Source organism: Trichophyton benhamiae (assembly GCF_000151125.1).
Source record: "Trichophyton benhamiae CBS 112371 chromosome Unknown contig01989.5, whole genome shotgun sequence".
NCBI lineage: Eukaryota > Fungi > Ascomycota > Eurotiomycetes > Onygenales > Arthrodermataceae > Trichophyton > Trichophyton benhamiae.
The window spans coordinates 1,297,725-1,316,177 of record NW_003315112.1 but is presented as its reverse complement, the minus strand read 5'-3'; the positions used below and the strand labels follow the sequence as shown (position 1 = coordinate 1,316,177).

Below are 18,453 nucleotides of genomic sequence, written 5' to 3'. Positions count from 1 at the left end.
AAGGCCTGAGTTGTCCGAGCTAATGCTCTCTAATTTGGACCGTAGAGTAAGAATCGCTGGCATTATTGAACGCTGAATCACGTATGAAGGGGAACGAGGCCTGGACGATGCTAAGATACGCGTAGGGCCAGATGCAACTATCCTAGATCAAGTATATTATATCGCTATATCTACAGAAATTCCAGGTCCAAGACATAATATCGCCTCAATGGCTCGGGTTTACAAGCTCGGCCTGAAGATGGCATCAGCCATACGAGTAACCTGAGCCATCTCGCTGACATCGTGTACACGAACAATGTCGGCTCCACCGCTTATGGCCGCCGTAACAGCCGCAGCAGTACCCCAAGTGCGTTCACCAGCCTTCTTGACTCCCGTGATACGACCAACAAACCCCTTTCTACTGACCCCCACGAGCCAGGGCATATACTGAAGCTCCTCTGCCTGCCGTAACTGGTCAAGGTTTCTGAGAATGGTCAAATTCTGGTCCTGTGTTTTGGCAAAGCCGACACCCGGGTCGGCAATGATGCGCCATCGTCGAACACCTGCCTGTTCAGCGGCATGAACACGTTCAGCTAGCTCAGATTGGACTCCGGCTAGCACACCGTCAGGGTAATGTGTGAGTTTGTTCATTGTCTTTGGTGTTCCTCGCGTATGTGACAGCATGACTGTTTTCTGCAGTCGGGCCATAGTAGGAAGCATCTCTGGATCGAGGAGGCCAGCCGATATATCGTTTATTATATCCGCACCTGCATTGACAGCTGCTTCAGCTACATTAGCACGGTATGTGTCAATGCTGATTGCGATCTTCGACGCTTCAGGCAGAGATCTGATGAGTTCTATAGCCGGTATAACACGGGATAATTCTTCTGCCTCAGTGACTGGTTCAGCGTTGGGGCGAGTGCTCTCGCCTCCTACATCAATAATGGAGACTCCGGCATCTATATATGCCTTGACTGTTTCAAGGAGTGCAGTTGGGTCTGTGGAAGAGTGGATCCCGCCATCGGAGAAGGAGTCCGGGGTGACGTTGAGGACTGCCATTAGAAGAGTGTTACGGGAGGGCTTTGTAGGTGTGATTGGGGGAAGGCCTGCGGGCATTGGTATCATCGCTATGGGGGGAGGGTTAGATGGAGGAAGAGCTTGTAAGTGAGAGGTATACGTTTTGCCCTCCCCCTCGACCAGCGGGTATTCATTGGGTATCAGCCTGGGTTATTGTTAGTATCGATGTTGAGATGGGGTCGGAGGGTAAATGGTCTTACTGGCAGAGAGGACGTAAGACAAATTCTCGCTCGAGCATGAGCTTATGGGGAACAATTAACCGGTCGTTGGAGACAGTTTCATGGCCATATAGGAGGATATCCAGGTCAATGTTACGAGGGCCCTTATCTATAACCTTGCGTCTTCCCATGTCAATCTCTATCGATTGTAGGGTATCCAGTAATTCCATGGGGCTTTTTGAAGTCTCGACCTACCCAAGTGTTAGAAAAAAAAAAAAAAAAAAAAAAAAAAAAAAAAAAAAAAAAAAACAACTGCTATTAAAGCGAGATCAACTTCTTACCTCGCATGCCCCATTGAGGAAAGTCCCCTGATCCACCACATACATCGGAGCAGTCTCAAAAAGAGAGCTAGTTCTCCTAATCTTAATGCCTCGCGCCTCCATCTCTCGACATGCTTCTTCGATCATAGCTACACGGTCTCCCAGGTTGCTTCCAAGAGCAATGAAGGCTCGCTGAGTGGGGTGTGGAGTGGCCATCGCGGATGTAGACACCAACCGGCAACCATGTCCAATTCTCCCAGCGGTAGCAAATAGGCTAGAGGAAATATTGCAACAAGTTGGTCTGGCCTGCAGTCCCGGTGCTTGAAGTGAACCATGCTTCTGCCTGCATTGAGTACCGTGATTCAAAGACCTATCACGGTGGGACAGCGTGCCTTGGGAGTACTCCCTTAATGATACAGCTCTAAAAGTGACAGCTGCACGCCCAACATAATGCCTCCCCGACGCGGATACGGTATGCTTAACCAAACAAGGGGTCCTTTGCTATTGTTAGTCTAAGATATCTATGTTCACCTAGGGGGTATAGAAGAAGAGTAGCAAAAAAGAGTAAATCCCTACACGATGACACCGCTGTAACAGACTCGAGCACTAGGCCTCTCACCGAGCGAGCCCAGGGAGCCAGCAAGACCTCGACCCGGGCGACAAAGAAGGCTCATCTCTTCCGTTTGCTGTTGGGCTCGCCGTCAAGCTCGCCGTCGTTCCATCCGTTGTTTTGGCTCCATCGGAGATTTGTCTGCTTAGTCATCACTCTAGTTATAGATGATCCGACGGCGAGATGGTCTCGGAGGCCATAACTAACTAGCGGAAGAGATAGTTACAAAAGCAGCGTAAGAAGACTCTCTCGGTTGGCTGCTCTGCGGGCGACGAGGAGTCTCCTCCCAACTGCTGGACACGGCCGTGTTCGACCATCGGCGCAGCTCGTCTTCCTGCTGCTCCCCCGGCCTCCTGGGCTGCACCTCGTATGACTGTCAGGTGAAGCTCGGCTAGTTCGTGCGTTTACCCCAGGGCGCCGCCGTCGAGCCGAGGCTCTTTTTCACAGGATAAAAACTGCGCCAGCCGCCAACAACCCTTCGTTCGTCGACTTCTTCGCTTCTGTCTCCCTCTACTCCTGCGACTCTGCGACTCTTGCTACCGCTACAGGACTCCGTCTGACTATATATACTCGTCTTTTCAGAGCAGTGCTATCTCTCTCCCGCCATGGCTTCTCCACGTAAGTTTGCGACCCGCCCTCCAGAACAGTACCTGGCCCTGGGAAAACACCAGGAAGACTTGAAGACTTTGACGGGAGAACGAGACTGCTGACTAGGCCATGACGGACACAGAACAGATCAAGACTCCTCTCACGGAACTCCTGAAGATCAGGCACCCCGTTCTGCTGGCTGGCATGAACGTTGCGGCCGGTCCTAAGCTCGCTGCGGCTGTCACAAACGCTGGTGGACTGGGTGTTATTGGCGGCCTCGGCTACACCCCAGACATGTTGAGAGAGCAGGTAGAGGAGATCAAGAGCCACCTCGTCGACAAGAACGCTCCGTTTGGTGTCGACTTGTTGCTCCCACAGGTTGGAGGCAACGCTCGAAAGACCAAGTTTGTTTACCCTGGTCCTGGGATGCGGTACCGAGGTTCCTTCTTTTGCTAACGGATATTGCTTCAATTTCTAGCTACGACTACACCAAGGGAAAGCTTGACGAGCTGATCACCGTTGTTATCGAGAGCGGCACCAAGCTGTTCGTCTCTGCCGTCGGTGTGCCACCAAAGCATGTCGTTGACCGACTGCACGCGGCTGGAATTCTTTATATGAACATGATCGGCCACCCCAAGCATGTACAGAAGTGTCTCGACGTTGGTGTCGACATCATCTGCGCCCAGGGTGGTGAGGGTGGTGGCCACACCGGAGACGTCCCTACCAGCATCCTTATCCCTACCGTGGCTAAGCTCTGCCAGGGCAAGACCAGCCCCATGACCGGCCAGCCCGTCCAGGTTGTTGCTGCCGGCGGTATCTTCAACGGCCAGAGCGTTGCCTCTGCCCTCATGCTCGGTGCTTCCGGTGTCTGGGTTGGTACTCGATTCATCCTTGCTGATGAGGCCGGTGCCCCCAAGGACCACCAGGAGGCTGTTCGCACCGCCGGTTTCGACGACAACGTCCGAACCATCATCTTCACTGTATGCATTTTGTTCTCCCCATTGTTCTGGTTTCTGCCAGCTTTTACTAACATGTTCTAGGGCCGGCCTATGCGAGTCCGCAATAACGCATACATCACCAACTGGGAGGAGAACCGTGCCGAGGAGATCAAGGAGCTCACTAGCAAGGGTATCATCCCTGTCGAGCACGACTTTGAACACATGGAGGATATTGACGACGAGACCATCGACAACGCCCGCCCTCACCTCATGGGCAAGGCTGCCGCTGTGGTTAACGAGAAGAAGCCAGCCAAGGATATCGTCGACGAGCTCGTCAATGATGCTGTCTCCTGGCTCAAGAAGGGCAACGGCTACCTCACCAAGCCTAAGCTGTAGACTTTTTTTCACTTTCTTCTTCCCCTTCTTCTGCTGTTCTTTTTGTTTTTTAACGACGTCTCATGCCGGTAGATCGGCGTTTTCATGTGCGTTGGGCCTTTGAAAGATTGCTCGTACACTTGATCCTTCACGGGGGGATGACTGCTTTTACATACTAGCATTCATTTTCCCGCTGTATATATCCCATTTAAACTATTTATCCATCCCTATTTCTTTCCACCTTGGACTCAATAATTCTCTTCCTTAGAACAAATTGTTTGTGTCAAAAAAGTATAAAATTTGGTAGGAGCATTTTTAACGTTCTTATGATTACATAATCTATCGCGGGCACAAAGATAACTAAACTCCACGAAATCTGATATCAAAATTAGTTCTGTAGAGAAAAAGACACGAACAGTCGAGCTGCTTAATCAAACCACTGCGCTGCACCTTGCTATCGCCAGTCTTGAAAGAACCAGTGGAAGGAGAGAATATATATAGAAAGAGAGTTCAAAAATGGCACAGCCCCCAAAGTACGTGGAGAGAATACCCCCCAAGAGCCGCCACAGCGCAATTTCTCAAGTATTCGCTTTGAAATAACACTAACAATCTCTTTACAGGGCAGCTGACTGGGCTGACGACGAGGAATTCGATGATTCCAACGCGCTCCCGCCCCAGCAAGTACTTACAAACAAAGACGGTACCAAGACCGTGATATCATACCGCTTCGACGACGATGGCAAGAAAGTCAAGACCACCCGTCGTATCCGCACAACAGTCGTCAAAGAGCACGTCAACCCGCGCGTAGCTGAGCGAAGAGGATGGGCTAAATTCGGCCTGGAGAAGGGCCATCCGCCAGGTCCTTCGTTCGATACCACCTCCGTCGGAGAGAACATTATATTCCGCCCCAGCGTGAACTGGAAGGCCCAGGCTAAGGAGGTCGAGAAGGAGGGCGAGAAGGGCAGTTTGAAGGAACAGTTGAAGGACAAGAAGGTCAAATGTCGAATTTGTAACGGCGAGCATTTCACTGCCAGATGTCCGTTCAAAGATACCATGGCACCTGTTGACGAGGGTGCTGGAGGTGCGGGTATGGATATGGATGGCGGCGATGATAAGCCAGCTCCTGGTGGACTGGGCCAGAGCGGAGGAAGCTATGTTCCTCCTGCTATGAGGAAAGGCGGTGCTGGTGTTGGTGATAAGATGGGTGGCAAGTATGAGAGAGATGACCTGGCGACGCTGCGTGTTACCAATGTGAGTGTTATTCCAACTAATTATATATCTGGGCACTATTCTGTGAGGATATCTTCGTTGGCTAACCCGTTCCTTTTTTTTTTCTCTCTTCAATCGACTAGGTTTCCGAGCTGGCTGAAGAACAAGAACTTCGCGATATGTTTGAGCGATTCGGACGAGTCACGCGAGTTTTCCTTGCTAAGGACAGAGAAACAAATATGGCCAAGGGCTTTGCTTTCATCAGTTTTGCGGACAGGAGTGATGCTGCTCGTGCTTGTGACAAAATGGATGGCTGTAAGTTGATGCATTTCGTCTTTTTGGTCCCTCCGTTTGAACATGAAACTAATGAGTGTGTAGTTGGTTATCGACACTTGATTCTTCGAGTCGAATTCGCTAAGAAGAGCGCGGACTCCAAATAATGACTTTCATTCAATCCTCTACCTTGACGCCATCTTATCTTCATCCTGCCCTCCCCTTCCTCCCCTGCTCTTTTTGTTTTCATTTGGGAAATGGGATCCAAGCTGTTGTTTATAATGTCTCGATAAAATTGCATTTCGTTCCACGCTCTATTCTCTGCGAATCAATGGCCTAATGCTAATGATATAGAAAAGCACTGCCTCCTTTCCACTTCCCACCCACCCACACACCCTTTCCCTTCACATCTCCTGTGGTTATTCGAAGTCAATCGTCGGTCATGTACCACGCTACACATAGAGAGGATGATGGTTCCGTGTAGGTGTCACCGTTTCTGATATTCGATATTCGTGAGTCCTTCACAAAAGTGCCATCCTCGTGAGCTTTATTGTTGGGCTGCTATGGATTGCCATGCCGCCGTGCCATGCCATAGCAATCCACGCCTATCTTAGTGCTGTGTCAGGGCTCTTGAGGATGGAAGCACCATTCCTTCGCCATGTGGCTGTGAACCATGATACCGACACGCTTTGCGGTGTCATGGAACGCCGTTGGGGGTGGTGGAGGCTTAACTCTGTCTTTCTGTTTCTGCTTGTAGGGCTGGTTGATATACGGGGTGGATATGTATGTGATGTCACTGCAGCATAAACGGGCAATTTGAGATGGCGGAAGAGGAGACCTGCGGCTCTGGTATAAGCGCTTCACACTGTTTCTATCAGACGTCTGGAGACAGCATGGACAGACGGGCGTCGTTAATATCCAGCCCTATGATATATAGATTCTTTGGCCTTGTATAGGGCTGAGGTTCATGTTATGCACCTGCCCCTGGTCAGGAGATACCTGTATAAAAAGCTTGTTTGTAGTCATGTTGTAGTCATGTTTAAATTACTGTGTGTATGTGTACACTTTGTCTGTCTCTACCGGCAAGCAAGTACTTTGATATCTTGTAGAAGGCGATGTCACATTAAGTTTTGCCTCCTGCATCAGGTAGCATAGGTACCTACAGGCACCCCCCCAGCACCTCCTCTATACCACATTTAATACCTCTTTGATATCTCCCGCAAACAAAACCATCCCGCGGAAATGAAAACTGCTCAACGGCGATCATGGAATAGAGTATACTCATAACCCTAATATATTATCAGCTGAACATAGCCCCCGTTCCCCATACATGCGCGTGGAGGAGGCAATATACGGATCCGAGTAAGATTCGTAAGCCGTCCCAGATGCAACCCTTCCTCCTCTGCTCGATGGGTTAATAGCCATGGAGGAGTCTGGATTTTGCGGGATTATTCGTTTCCGCTAAGAAATCACTTTTCCCCAGGCTGGCTTCCATTCACCCTCTGGCTTTGGATCTCAGCTCGTCTTGCCGGATAGCCGAAACTGGATAGTGGTTTGGAGTTGGGAAGGCTGAGCGAACCAGGAGGCAAGGCGTCCATCTGCAGGTCATAGCACCTTGATATCAAAGTGAGATCTAGGTAATATTCGACAAGGCTCCCGCGCGGAGAGAGCATAATCTAAAGCGGCCAAGAAGGTCAGTGGGTAGACCTGAGTGAGCCTGGATCTTCCCTTCGAAACGCTCTGCCACTTCCCTGGCTCCTTCGTGATTCGTGCTTATCGCTCTCTAAGTTTGGTAGCGATTTTGATCCCAAAGGGCCGAAGGTCGGTCTTGTCCGAAGCATGAGTGAGGAGAAGGAAAGGGGGAAAAAGAAAAGGAAGAGTAAAACAAAAGAAAAGAAACCAAGGGTTGAAGCTCGGCCTGGGCAAAACGTAACGTCAGAAATAGCAACTCCAGACGGGGTACGGAACACACCTTTTTGGCAAAGGCAAGCAAGGAATGACAGGGCAAATTTGCAACTCTCTCCCGTCTGGTTCGCCCCCCACCACCGCAAGAAGATCACGGAGAGGGCGAAAAGTGAAGGAGCCGTTATGGAGCATGGGGTATGGGGGGAGAAGACCGGAACACGATAGGAATAATAAACGGTAGGCTGCATTGGGTTATTGTAGAGAAGTAGTCAGCAGCAGACGTACGTGTACGTTGTCGAAAATAGCTGGCCATGACGGTTAACCACCTGCGAGGCATAGTTATTTGTTATACCACAGGAACATGGACCCTTACCTTTCACCGTGATACGGTATACCCAGCGATATCATGTTATCACCCTCTCATCTAGCCTTGACTGCTCGCCTCCTTTGCCCTTGACATAGCAGCGTGTGACATTTGCACCGCCAATCATGCATCACCACTTATTTCCACTCCTCGACGGATAGATCATTGTACAAACAGCATGGATGCGCAGATAGAATCGAGATCTCCAAAAAAAAAAATGTAAGCGCTCTCTTTTAACGGTTTTCGTAGCTTGCGCCAATCATAGCTCGTCGGCGAATACGCCCCATGTCCATGCTGGGGTGTATATCGTGAAGCAACCAGTTAAGGCACGGCTTGAAGACGCCGCTGTGCAAGGTGCTCCTGTCGACATTATTATTTGCATATCGACCGGTATTTACTTCTTGCACACCCGTCTATCAGGGGCCTGGCCTTACCTCTACCTGGTTGACACGTAAAAGGGTACGGAATCCTGGCCGTTCTCTCAATTTCGCCCCTTCGGCATTCCGCAGATTAGCCCACAAGCTGCGTGCGCACCGTGCGTGTGTTTATTGATCGAGATATAAGTGCACCTGTGAGACAGAACTAGATTTAATATCGACTTCGCGCTTCATGCATATCATCTCGGATATGGTTAGGTGTTGTCGGACAGGTTCTTCACTGGTTAGAGAAAAACTGTTAGCAGGCGCTGACGGGACGGTAGTTTAGCTTTGTTGCACACTAGGAAAACCATTGTAGATGCCTTTCTCTGTTGGAATATGAAGGCTGCTTCACAGACGGTCTGCCAAGGCCGCGAGCCATGTATGAGATGATATGAGAGGCCATGAGGATGTCACTTTGGCAGTTCCCCTGATCTACGTAGTCAGTTGATCTTGCCGTCTCTGCGATGCGGGTTCCATGTATTCACCCTACAAGGCAGAATGGCTTTGTTTAGTTTGGTTTCTTATTTCCGTTTTGTTATGTTTCATTCTTTTCACAATGCAACGGGCACGGGTATGCAAGAATCAAACACCTTCAGGCCAATAAACGGACCGGGTTTGCGGTTGGTTTTCTCGAGAGGGTATTTTTTTTTTTTTTTTTTTTTCACATTCTCCGTCTGCCCTTTATTTGTCCTGCGTACTTTGTACATGGAGCCAACGCTCACGTCGAGAACGTATCTCGAGCACAGCATTTCTATGTTGGGGTATCTCAAGAGTAACCATCCATTTCATTTATGGTTGGAGCAACTTGAATTCACGTGGAGATTGAGGAACGTACTGAGGGCATGTTCTACAAACCCGGAGTGATGCATATGAAAGCAGCATATGTGTTCATTGATGAAGCTGGAAGGGATATACGGAAAATGGAAACCGAGGGCAACGTATGCACGCATTAGCTCGGGCTGGCTCAGGAGTTATGCTAACTCCTGTTGGGTGAATATGATGTACGGGTCAACATACCCGTGACCTGCGCGAAAGTGGCATGAGGCAGCCCCCTTCATGGAAGAAATATGCAAGGGGGCCGTTGTCCCAAAAGATAGATACCTAGTCTTCTTGAAAACCACAATAGCTTCCAAGGCCTCGAATAACAAATAACAATCATTCTCTGGGCATGTAACCAGTTCGCTAAAGGCCAATTGGTCCCCAGACAGTATAGTATCCAAGGCATCGCGAGAACGGAATGAAACATTACAAAAGGGGCTGTCTCCGGTGGAGCCGATCGGGAATGAGGAAGCGGGTATTCAACGGTTAATGTAACACGAGCGTGCCTCCGGTCGATATGTCAGGAAAAAGTAGAGGTCGACTAACTTACAGTTGGAGCTCTGATTGTAAAAGCTCGACTGAAGTGCATGCCACGGAGACCTTGTAAATTCGTTTTCTGTGGCTTTTTGGAAAAGGTATGGGTATACTCCGTATTGAAGGGGGCTAGTCGAGAGCAGACCAAGACGGCTTTTTGTGACAGGTGTTGACTGAGGCTTTTGATATCTGATTTCCCTGCTTCATACAATGGCCATGATGGGCCCACGGACCTGGATCTCCTTGAGAGCAAGGGAAAGGCGAATGTCTCGGTTACTGAGGCCTCTCGGGTTATGGGTTAAGTTTGTTTTCTATCCCGGCTGCTGGATTTGGTTTAAGAGTTGTCACTTGCCACAGTGACACAGCAACATATGTAAAAAAAAAACGTTTGGGCGGGTAGGGAGCCCGGCTGCGAGATTGGAGAAAGAAAAGGTACAAAACAATACAAAGGCGACCATGTGGATGTCAACACTTTCGAGACTGAGTCGTGGAAGTTGTGTATTTGTCAAATATGGAGTTTTAACGGCGAATCAGGAATTTGAAGTCCACATCAAGTAACCTTATTGAACATAATAATTGATTTGAGGAGCCTCGAGCACTTCTAAGATCGAATCGCAGGTGGATAAACCCGACACATTCTGATAGTGCTGCTGACAGTCTGATTTAAAATTATTAGCCCAAGACCGAGGTCAAGAACTGGCACACCTAGTAAAATCCGCATGAGATACGGAGTAGATGTGTGTCTCTCGGATAAGGGGAAAAAGATACCCAACAGGATTGACAGCACGGAGTACATTACCTCGGATGACGTTGAGAGGCAAGAAAAGCAGCAATGCAAGAAAGGAGGTCTATGTTTCGCAATAGAGACGGGCAGTTGATATTTGTTTCTATTTCGAGCAAACCAATTATCAACTGTCGATCTAGCTATATGCAGCGGGTACGGAGTTGAGAAGGTAACAACACCAAAGACAAATGTCAGAGAAAAAGAAAATAGCTGCTGTGTTCTGAGCAACTTCTTTTCAGTTTCGGGATGGGCACATACATACCAAAAGCAACGTCAGGGTCACACATAGATGTACCTTGCCTCGAAGCCGAAAGTCAGCGCTCAACGTCTTTTTATTTTTATTTTTATTTTTATTTTTTTCTTTTTGAGCAGAATGCGTGAAAGTAAGATGCACGGCAAAGAGGAGGCTCAAGGGTCTGTGAGGAGACTGATGATTGGAGGAAGAGTGGGCATGGGTAGTGTTATAATTGCAGCATATAGGGGGGGCAAAAAAACGGACGAACGGCCATTTTCCCTAACAGGAGAGTCGAATTCGAACATGGAGTCGCGTCGACTCGGCGGCAGGGTATGTTATTTGCCCTGTAATTCATAGCTTATGGTCAAGGATAAGATGGAATTCGGATTCCATCAGAGTGAAGATGGAACTGGTCTGCTAGTAGTTGGTGGACATGCATGGATTCTTGATTTTAGACGCCCCTTGAAGTTCCAAGAGAAGATACCCTGCCCCATATACTCGGTTGATGCATGTAGGTACCCGTCGACGAATGGGTGGAGAGAGAGGCCCCAGCGGTATTTGTTGGCTTGGAGACGCAGTGTACGGGAGTACTATACAGGCGTCTGCCCAGTCAAGACCGACTGAGTACTTTCGAAAAGAGCATGTCCAGGTATAAATCATTCCGTAATCAAGATCGAAGAGGGTTGCAATGGCACGCCTCTTGCTTTCTCGGATTCTCCACCGCCGTCGTGCAAAAATGCAGAGGTGCTGGCTTGTACCACGCCCAGGACAGCAGCAGATATGCAAGACATTGTTCACATACGACCTCACGACCTTTTTCTTCTCTTTTGTCCTCCCAGAGCAACTCCGCCCACACAACGCGCGCCCGAGCAGGATAGAACAACCTTCTTTTCAAGCTTTAGCTTCCTAACGTACAGCTGCTATAGGAGAAAGAGCCGACTCACGAACGGCCGAATTCTCAGCTGGTTCTCACCACCTGCAGCCGTCCTGCTGCCTCGCTCCCTGACTCGCCCTCCCGGCCCTGAATCATGGCAATAGCGCGGCAAACTAGCTTCCCCAGAACCAGCACAGTAGCCGTCCGGCCTGGAATAAACCGCAAAAAGAGTCGCAGGAAAAAGGAACGGCGAGCTGGCGGGCAAAAAAGCAACGAAAAGTAACAACTCGCTGTCCTTTTTTGCAGAGCAACTTTTGGGATGAAGTCGAAAAGTTGCTTTGCTTTGCTTGGACGAGAAAAGGACGGGAAAAAGCAACGTCACGTGCAAACAGCCCAAACACGCCCGCTTTGGGCAAGTCAAACCTCCGTCGATCATCATCCTCACCTTCACTGCTGCGAAGGAGCCAAAGAGCCAAAGAGCCAAAGAGCCAAAGCAGCCATCCAATAGTCAGATCGTCAGGCCAGCCGGGCTGTGGTCGAGGCGATCGCCTGGTTCTTCTGGCCCATTAGTTGCTATTACGCGGTGCCCGCTTTGTTTTTCCAGTTTCGTTGCTTTTCCCTCCCTTTGGCTTCCCTAACTAACTCCTGCTTGCTTTTTCGCAGCTGGCTTTCTCACTATCTAACTAACTAGCCTACGGCCAAGCTGGGCCTGGCTGAGGCAGACACGACCGACAAGATAAGGACAGCGAGCAGACAGACCGGAGGGAGAAGGGATGTTATTGGATTTTACTACGGAGTTCGGCCTGTGATTGATGGAGTTACTAGTTGTTTTTGGTCCAAGTTTGGCCTTCTTTCAGTCGCTAATCCTGGCTTGTGGCGTCGCGGTTGACCCTCTTCGTCCGCCTCTTCCACACTGTGAGCTTGCAGAGCTGCGGCTGTTGATCGCGACTGGAGCTAGAAACCGTCGCAGCGTCGGCCCTGGGGCCTCTCGAGATATACTTAGACTTCGACACATACAATCAGCTACATATACGCTTATTTCCCGTATATCTGAACCCTCGACACGTGAGGTGCCTGGATTGTGTGGACCATAGCTACGGGAATATCCTTGTCAATATACCCAGAGGCGGTGGAAACTGCTGGCTCGTCCCTCAAGAAATGGGGCCTCCTGCCCCTCCCCCCACGGTTTATATCAACAATTATATGTAAGAGTGGTCCCGGTTAACGTCCGTTACCTGGCGGGGAGCAAAGCAAAAAGGCTAAAGAGCAAAAAAAAAAGAGGATATTAGTCTTTGGCTAATCCAGCCGATTTGCCGTTTATCCTCTATAAGACTGTTTTTTTTTTACTGGGTCCTCTTCCTGGATCTTGGGAGGGTAGACCTGACTGATCAATGTTGCTTCAGCCGAGGCTCGAAGGCCTTCCGGATATCCAACCATAACTAACCACCTTGCGAAAGGGGTGCGATTATGTTTTCCACCAAATTGATGCCATTCAGGTTGATCTATCCATTCTTGTTTGTCCTGAGGAAAGATGTTTTGTCTGAATGCAAGATGTTCGAGTCAGGTACGGAACACCAAGATATGTTAATGCCTTAGAAACCCGTTTACGGAGTAATTCTGGTCTTTCTCATGTCCCTGAGACGAGACCACACTAAATAAGCTCTTTTCGGCACACGATCCTAAACGTACGGGGGTAAAGGTTACCCTCATGAAAATGCCTAGAGCATCAGATGCTTCAACCATAGCATGTTGTTATGTATACACCAAATTCGGCTTTGAGTGGGCTAGGCCATCTCCGAAAGCTGGCTTATTGGGCCGCCCGTCCGGCCTGGCGCATAATTCCCCACTCCTACCCTGGTTAATTCCACGACCAAGTCGAAGATACCAAGAATAGCCCGGATGACTATGAAGTATCTATATGTGTGGTTCCTACAGATTCTCCAATATCACCCCCTGTTCTATTGGTCCCCAAACCTATTTTGCAAAAGTCAAGAAAGGAAAAACAAAAAGTAACAACAAACTGAATTTTGAAAAATGAAAAAAAGAGAACAGTGCTGAGAAAAGAAGCAAAGAGACAAAAAAAAAAAAAAAATGGAAATTGGAAAAAGAAAATATGACGCTTATCGGGAGCAAGCTAGGTACATTCATACGTTTTCCAATCTTCCTCTTGCTGTTTAGTATGTACTGAAACCCATTAGCAAGATTTAGCAAGCGAGTCCAGGCTAATCGTTCTGGTAGTGAGCATATCTGTGGAACGGAATAATGCATTCTACCATGGGCAGTGGTCAGCTTGGAAGTGAGGGAACCAGAAAGGAAAAAGGAAGGAGGTGAGGATGATATTGCAGGTTTGTTGGTGCAGATCACCCGAATATATGCTCTCATCGAGCATTTCCTTTGAGAGAGGGGAGGATCCCTAACAAGGATGTGCCTTTCCAACCAACATCAACCAGCCTGCATTTGGCTTGAACTATGCCGTGTCGAATACCTCTCGATACCTCCCTCGAAACTGCTTTCTTCCGTCATTCCCATCCACCATATATCGCGGTACGTCATTGTGTCTGTCTTCAGCCTACTATTGCACCTTATTCGCGATATGCTTCAAGAAGTGTTCGCCCAGCCTTAGTTTTGCTTTTAGCAGTGGATTTGTCGAGCTGATCTGGTTATTTCATTACTGCGCAGTACTATTACGTGTGTGGGTGCGAGACAGTGCTTTGTTTTTCTTAGCTTCCGCTGGACAAGGGCTAACTAATTCTCTAGTGGGTGATCCCCCGGACCCTTATTTTCTTTTATTCGCTACTGGTTAATGGTCACTCTGGCTTTTGAGGATAAGGGGGGGAGGGGGGGGAAGAAGAGGTGAAGGTGGCCCATATTCCCATCTGGCCCAACTGGCCATCCCTGGCTCCCTTCTTCCACTCCGTTTCTCACATCTCTCTCCACCCTCGCTGGTCCTTGATATCCCGGGTCTCCGCCATACATACAGCATACATACATGCATACTACATACATATGACTATGTGCCCCCAAAGCACTCCCGTCTGCCTTTACGTCTGGCCTTGGACGCATTTCTGGCACCTCATTCCTTTGTACACCGATGCGCTGGAATTCCCCTTCCCCCCCCCTAGACGTAAATTTTGGTTTAAAAATAACCTTCCATCTTGTTTTATGATTTTTCTTTTCTTTCTTGGGCGATTATAGTCTCCCCATGACGTCCAACAACCTGGTCAAGGGACCCTCCTCAGCCCTCACGCGCGACTCCATCAATACTCTTTGAGTGGTTGCGATCAATATTCTCACCATCCTTCTCTCTCTCACACACACCTGCTGCGTACTCCGTACGCACACGCGCGCTCACACACACCTCCAGTCCCCACGCCTCTCATCAGCCTCTGAGAGACTGCAGACACTGGCACATTTGGTCTTTTCCCACCGCTCTTGTTTAAGATCTCGAAAGCTTAACTACCAGACAGACACCCCAAACAGGCTGGTAGCCAGGCCTCTGCCTAAGATTCTAAAAGCGGCCAATCACCACGCCACTTGGCCAAATTCCATTATCCGGGCCATCTCGGTTTATTGGTGTCTAAGGATAGGAGGCCTCTGCTCTCTGGTCAATTTTATATTTCAACCTTATTCCTCTTCCCAAAGCCAAGTCTTTCCCATTTTTACCTTTGTTGATCATCCCCAGAGTGAGCGAAGGCCTTGATCTGACAAATGAAGCCTGGTAAGCTTAATTTCATCTGGTGCTACTTGAAAAATAGTTATCCGGAGCTATTTCCTCTCCATCTTCATCCCCTTCTTCACTGTTGACCAGGACTCATCCACGTTTTTTTGCTATATATCCTTTTTATTTTCATTCCTCTTTACTTTTTCTTCCACTCCCACACTGGTAAGGGTGACCCTGCCTGCTTTTTTATTTTCTTATTTCATTCTTTTTTTTTTTTTTTTTTCTCTTACCTCCCCCCAAACCTCTTCCATTACCCACTGTGGAATCCCGTACTGTAGGCTCCCAGCTTCTTTTTTTTCCACCTTAACTGCATGACATGGTGTACCCATCTTGTATCTGGTTCTGCAATAAAGGTGTGATATTAAACAGCACAAGGTTTAATCCTATTGTTGAAAATGAAAACGCTCTGGCTGTTGTTTTTCTTAGAGCTTTTCCCCTGTGCGTGTGTGTATACTTCCTAACAGTTGCAGCAGATATCTAACATCACTGTTATCTCTAGGAAGCTTGAAAGCACTCTTCCAACCTTGTCACTATCTGCTTACAGGCAACATCCAAGGGAGACTGACACTTACGATTTGAGTTGCGAGGCTCTTTTTTTTACTAAAGATATCCCCCCAAAACAAAAGAAGGTCACGAGAATACCTGGTGCATCAGACCTATTCCAGGCATCAGAACCACATCTCTGTCTACCTATAACTAGACACCTACCAAAGACCAACCACCTCCTTTTCAGCAATAATACGGCCACGGACTCTCAACCCTTTACCATTGCTATAGGGGCAGCATGAGCTGTAAGTTGATCTATTTACTATGATTTATGAAGTGTCGTTATTTTTTTATGAGTTTGTCCTGTCTGTCTACAATGTTCCGGCACACCCACCCCTTATGACTCCTGATAAACATTGGTTTTGACCAGTCTACCTTGACATAAGCTTGGCTTTTTCATTTATAAACCCTTCCCTCTCTTCCTCCCTTTTATTTTCAAGTATAAATCTGCTCGTTTCCTGCTCTCTTTCTACCCCTCATTTGTTTTGTCCGTGTTACGTGGCTTGTTTATTCACATTTATTCCAAGCACACGAATGCACGGCATCTACTATCAATTTCATTTCCCCTTACTGGAGAACTTCCCATGCTTTACTGTGCCCTGGATTGAGAAGACCAGCCAGTTAACTAATAGTCAGGAGGGAGAGAAAAGAGCCCATGATTCTTAGCTTACGTGCTAGTGAACTCACATCGGATTTTATAGACTCAACCTATCCCTCCCTGACCTCCAGGCATTCTCCAGAATCAACCTCCAGCTCCCTGTCCTCGGCTGCCAGCTTGAACTCTTCCTCCGCGTACTCTGCTACGTTGGACGTGGCATCTGCTGCCACTACTCCGCCGTGTATATCGAGGAACGAGTTGGACCAGAATATGACTGATTACAGACTGCATAGTGTATCTGCGCTGTATGTACCGGTGCCGCAAGGTAAACACCTTCCTTATGTTCTGAATTGGTATATCTGACAAATTTGTGTATTTTGGGAGGAATAGCTGCACTCAACCACAACCTGGAATTCCATCCACAATGCAATCTTCTGGGGGAGTTTTGCCCGCGTCGCCTGGTATGATGCCCAGGGGAGATGGCTACCATCTCCAATACCATCAGCCTACCAGGAGCGTGTTTCCAAACTCCAACGGACTTGCGATGAATAATCTATCCCGCTACTCCAATTATCAGACAACACGACCGATGGATATGAACTCGAATGCACAGGGTGGCACAATGTTTGGTGCTTCCGGGGGCTTTGTTTTCGACTCACCAGCATCAAGGCAGTCGAGCTCAGCAAGCCCTGAAGCTCCACCGTTCCACGAAACCACCGTCTTGCACAATCTGTTGATAAACAACCACCCTGTGAGGCCGGACATCAACGCGAAGATTCACAAGGGGTTCTTCCAGGTTGACGGTAAATGGACCTGTTACCGGCGAAATTACTTTTCCCTATCCTGTTCCTTCACTTTGCGGCCTTGGATCCAGATGCAGAGCTCTACCCCATACATTCAGCTTTCCAACGGTACCACCCCGAGGGTCAAATCGTTTGCCATGGCCATTTCTGCAGTGGTTCATGGACAGGAAAACGAGGTGCGGGAACTGGTCCAGCACACGCCAAAGCGTGATAAGCAGTCCGAGAGACGCCCAGGCAAAGTTTCTCTCGAACCACAGCCACCACCATCCTTGATGCTTAACGCAGGGCCAGTGAGCAACGGCCATCACCATATGGCATTTTCGATGCCCCCTCAGTCTCCCATGCATTTCGACTGTGGCTCTGCATTTGGGAGCGGTCACTCTCAGGCGGTACAGACCGCACCAACATCCCATACCTTTGAGCGAATCCAGTTTCAGAAGGCAACAGCTAACAATGGCAAACGTCGTGCGCAGCAACAGTTTTACCAGCTGGTGACCGAACTTTACGCCGATGTCAGTGATCCCAACTCGAAATCGTCGCCACAGTGGATCTTAGTTGCGAGGCGCCTTTCATACCCCATGGTTGTCCGAGGACGATCTCCCGGCCATTACAAGGATGGACGGCGTGAAAGTACGACGAGCATTGGACCCGAGAGCGACACTGGAGCTTCAGGAGACGGGCGAATGAGCGGTCTTACTAACGGGATGGTGCAAAGCACACGACAACCGCCTCCTTTGCTTTCTACGTATGACCAAAGCCATGGCCGACGAATGACGGCCACCGATCAGCCTCCATTAACCGCAGGATCCCTAGTTTCCTCATCTTCCTCTTCACCCGGGTTTGACTTCGGAATGATGAACGATTCCATGAATCCAATGGAAACTATGAAAGACACCAATGTTGATGCATATGGCCATCAGTCGTATAACTCGGCTTCAGCTGTTCAGCGAAAGGTATGCATTGAACCGTCTGGCATGCGCAGCCACATGCCTACTTTCAATGATCAAATTACTACAACAAAAAGCCAGGATCCACAGGATGGCGGATATGTCGAGCCTTTCGAGCCAATGGTTTCCCTAATGCATCATGACAACGCAGACAATCATTACTTCAACCGCCAGGATGACCATGGGCTGAGGAACGGAATGAAAATGCATAATTCCTACACGAGCAGACCGACTGCTCACTACGCTCGTTATTAATTACTCATCTTCAACCGCCTCTTCTCATCCCGCACTCCACAAATATCACTTCATTTCCCTAATTTTTCTACGCACTTCACTCTTTATGACTCTCTTCTCCCTGGCTGATTACACACTCCCAA

General features: G+C 48.7%; 4 protein-coding genes across 4 annotated transcripts; 3 read left to right on the top strand and 1 right to left on the bottom strand.

Annotated features, from left to right (window-relative positions):
* Positions 1–219: 219 nt before the first annotated feature.
* Positions 220–1,750, bottom strand: ARB_05172 (uncharacterized protein; the record flags this gene model as incomplete). The annotated part of the gene is made up of 3 exons (XM_003016833.1): positions 220–1,201; positions 1,257–1,465; positions 1,556–1,750. 3 exons carry the CDS (start codon positions 1,748–1,750, stop codon positions 220–222), a joined length of 1,386 nt encoding a protein of 461 aa, XP_003016879.1.
* Positions 1,751–2,861: 1,111 nt separating this feature from the next.
* On the top strand, positions 2,862–4,066 carry ARB_05171 (uncharacterized protein; the record flags this gene model as incomplete). The annotated part of the gene is made up of 3 exons (XM_003016832.1): positions 2,862–3,136; positions 3,211–3,712; positions 3,773–4,066. 3 exons carry the CDS (start codon positions 2,862–2,864, stop codon positions 4,064–4,066), a joined length of 1,071 nt encoding a protein of 356 aa, XP_003016878.1.
* Positions 4,067–4,561: 495 nt separating this feature from the next.
* On the top strand, positions 4,562–5,694 carry ARB_05170 (uncharacterized protein; the record flags this gene model as incomplete). Its single annotated transcript, XM_003016831.1, has 3 exons — positions 4,562–4,578; positions 4,666–5,296; positions 5,398–5,694. 3 exons carry the CDS (start codon positions 4,562–4,564, stop codon positions 5,692–5,694), a joined length of 945 nt encoding a protein of 314 aa, XP_003016877.1.
* Positions 5,695–16,383: 10,689 nt separating this feature from the next.
* ARB_05169 (NDT80 / PhoG like DNA-binding family protein) lies at positions 16,384–18,331 on the top strand (the record flags this gene model as incomplete). The annotated part of the gene is made up of 2 exons (XM_003016830.1): positions 16,384–16,631; positions 16,801–18,331. 2 exons carry the CDS (start codon positions 16,384–16,386, stop codon positions 18,329–18,331), a joined length of 1,779 nt encoding a protein of 592 aa, XP_003016876.1.
* Between the last annotated feature and the right edge of the window lie 122 nt (positions 18,332–18,453).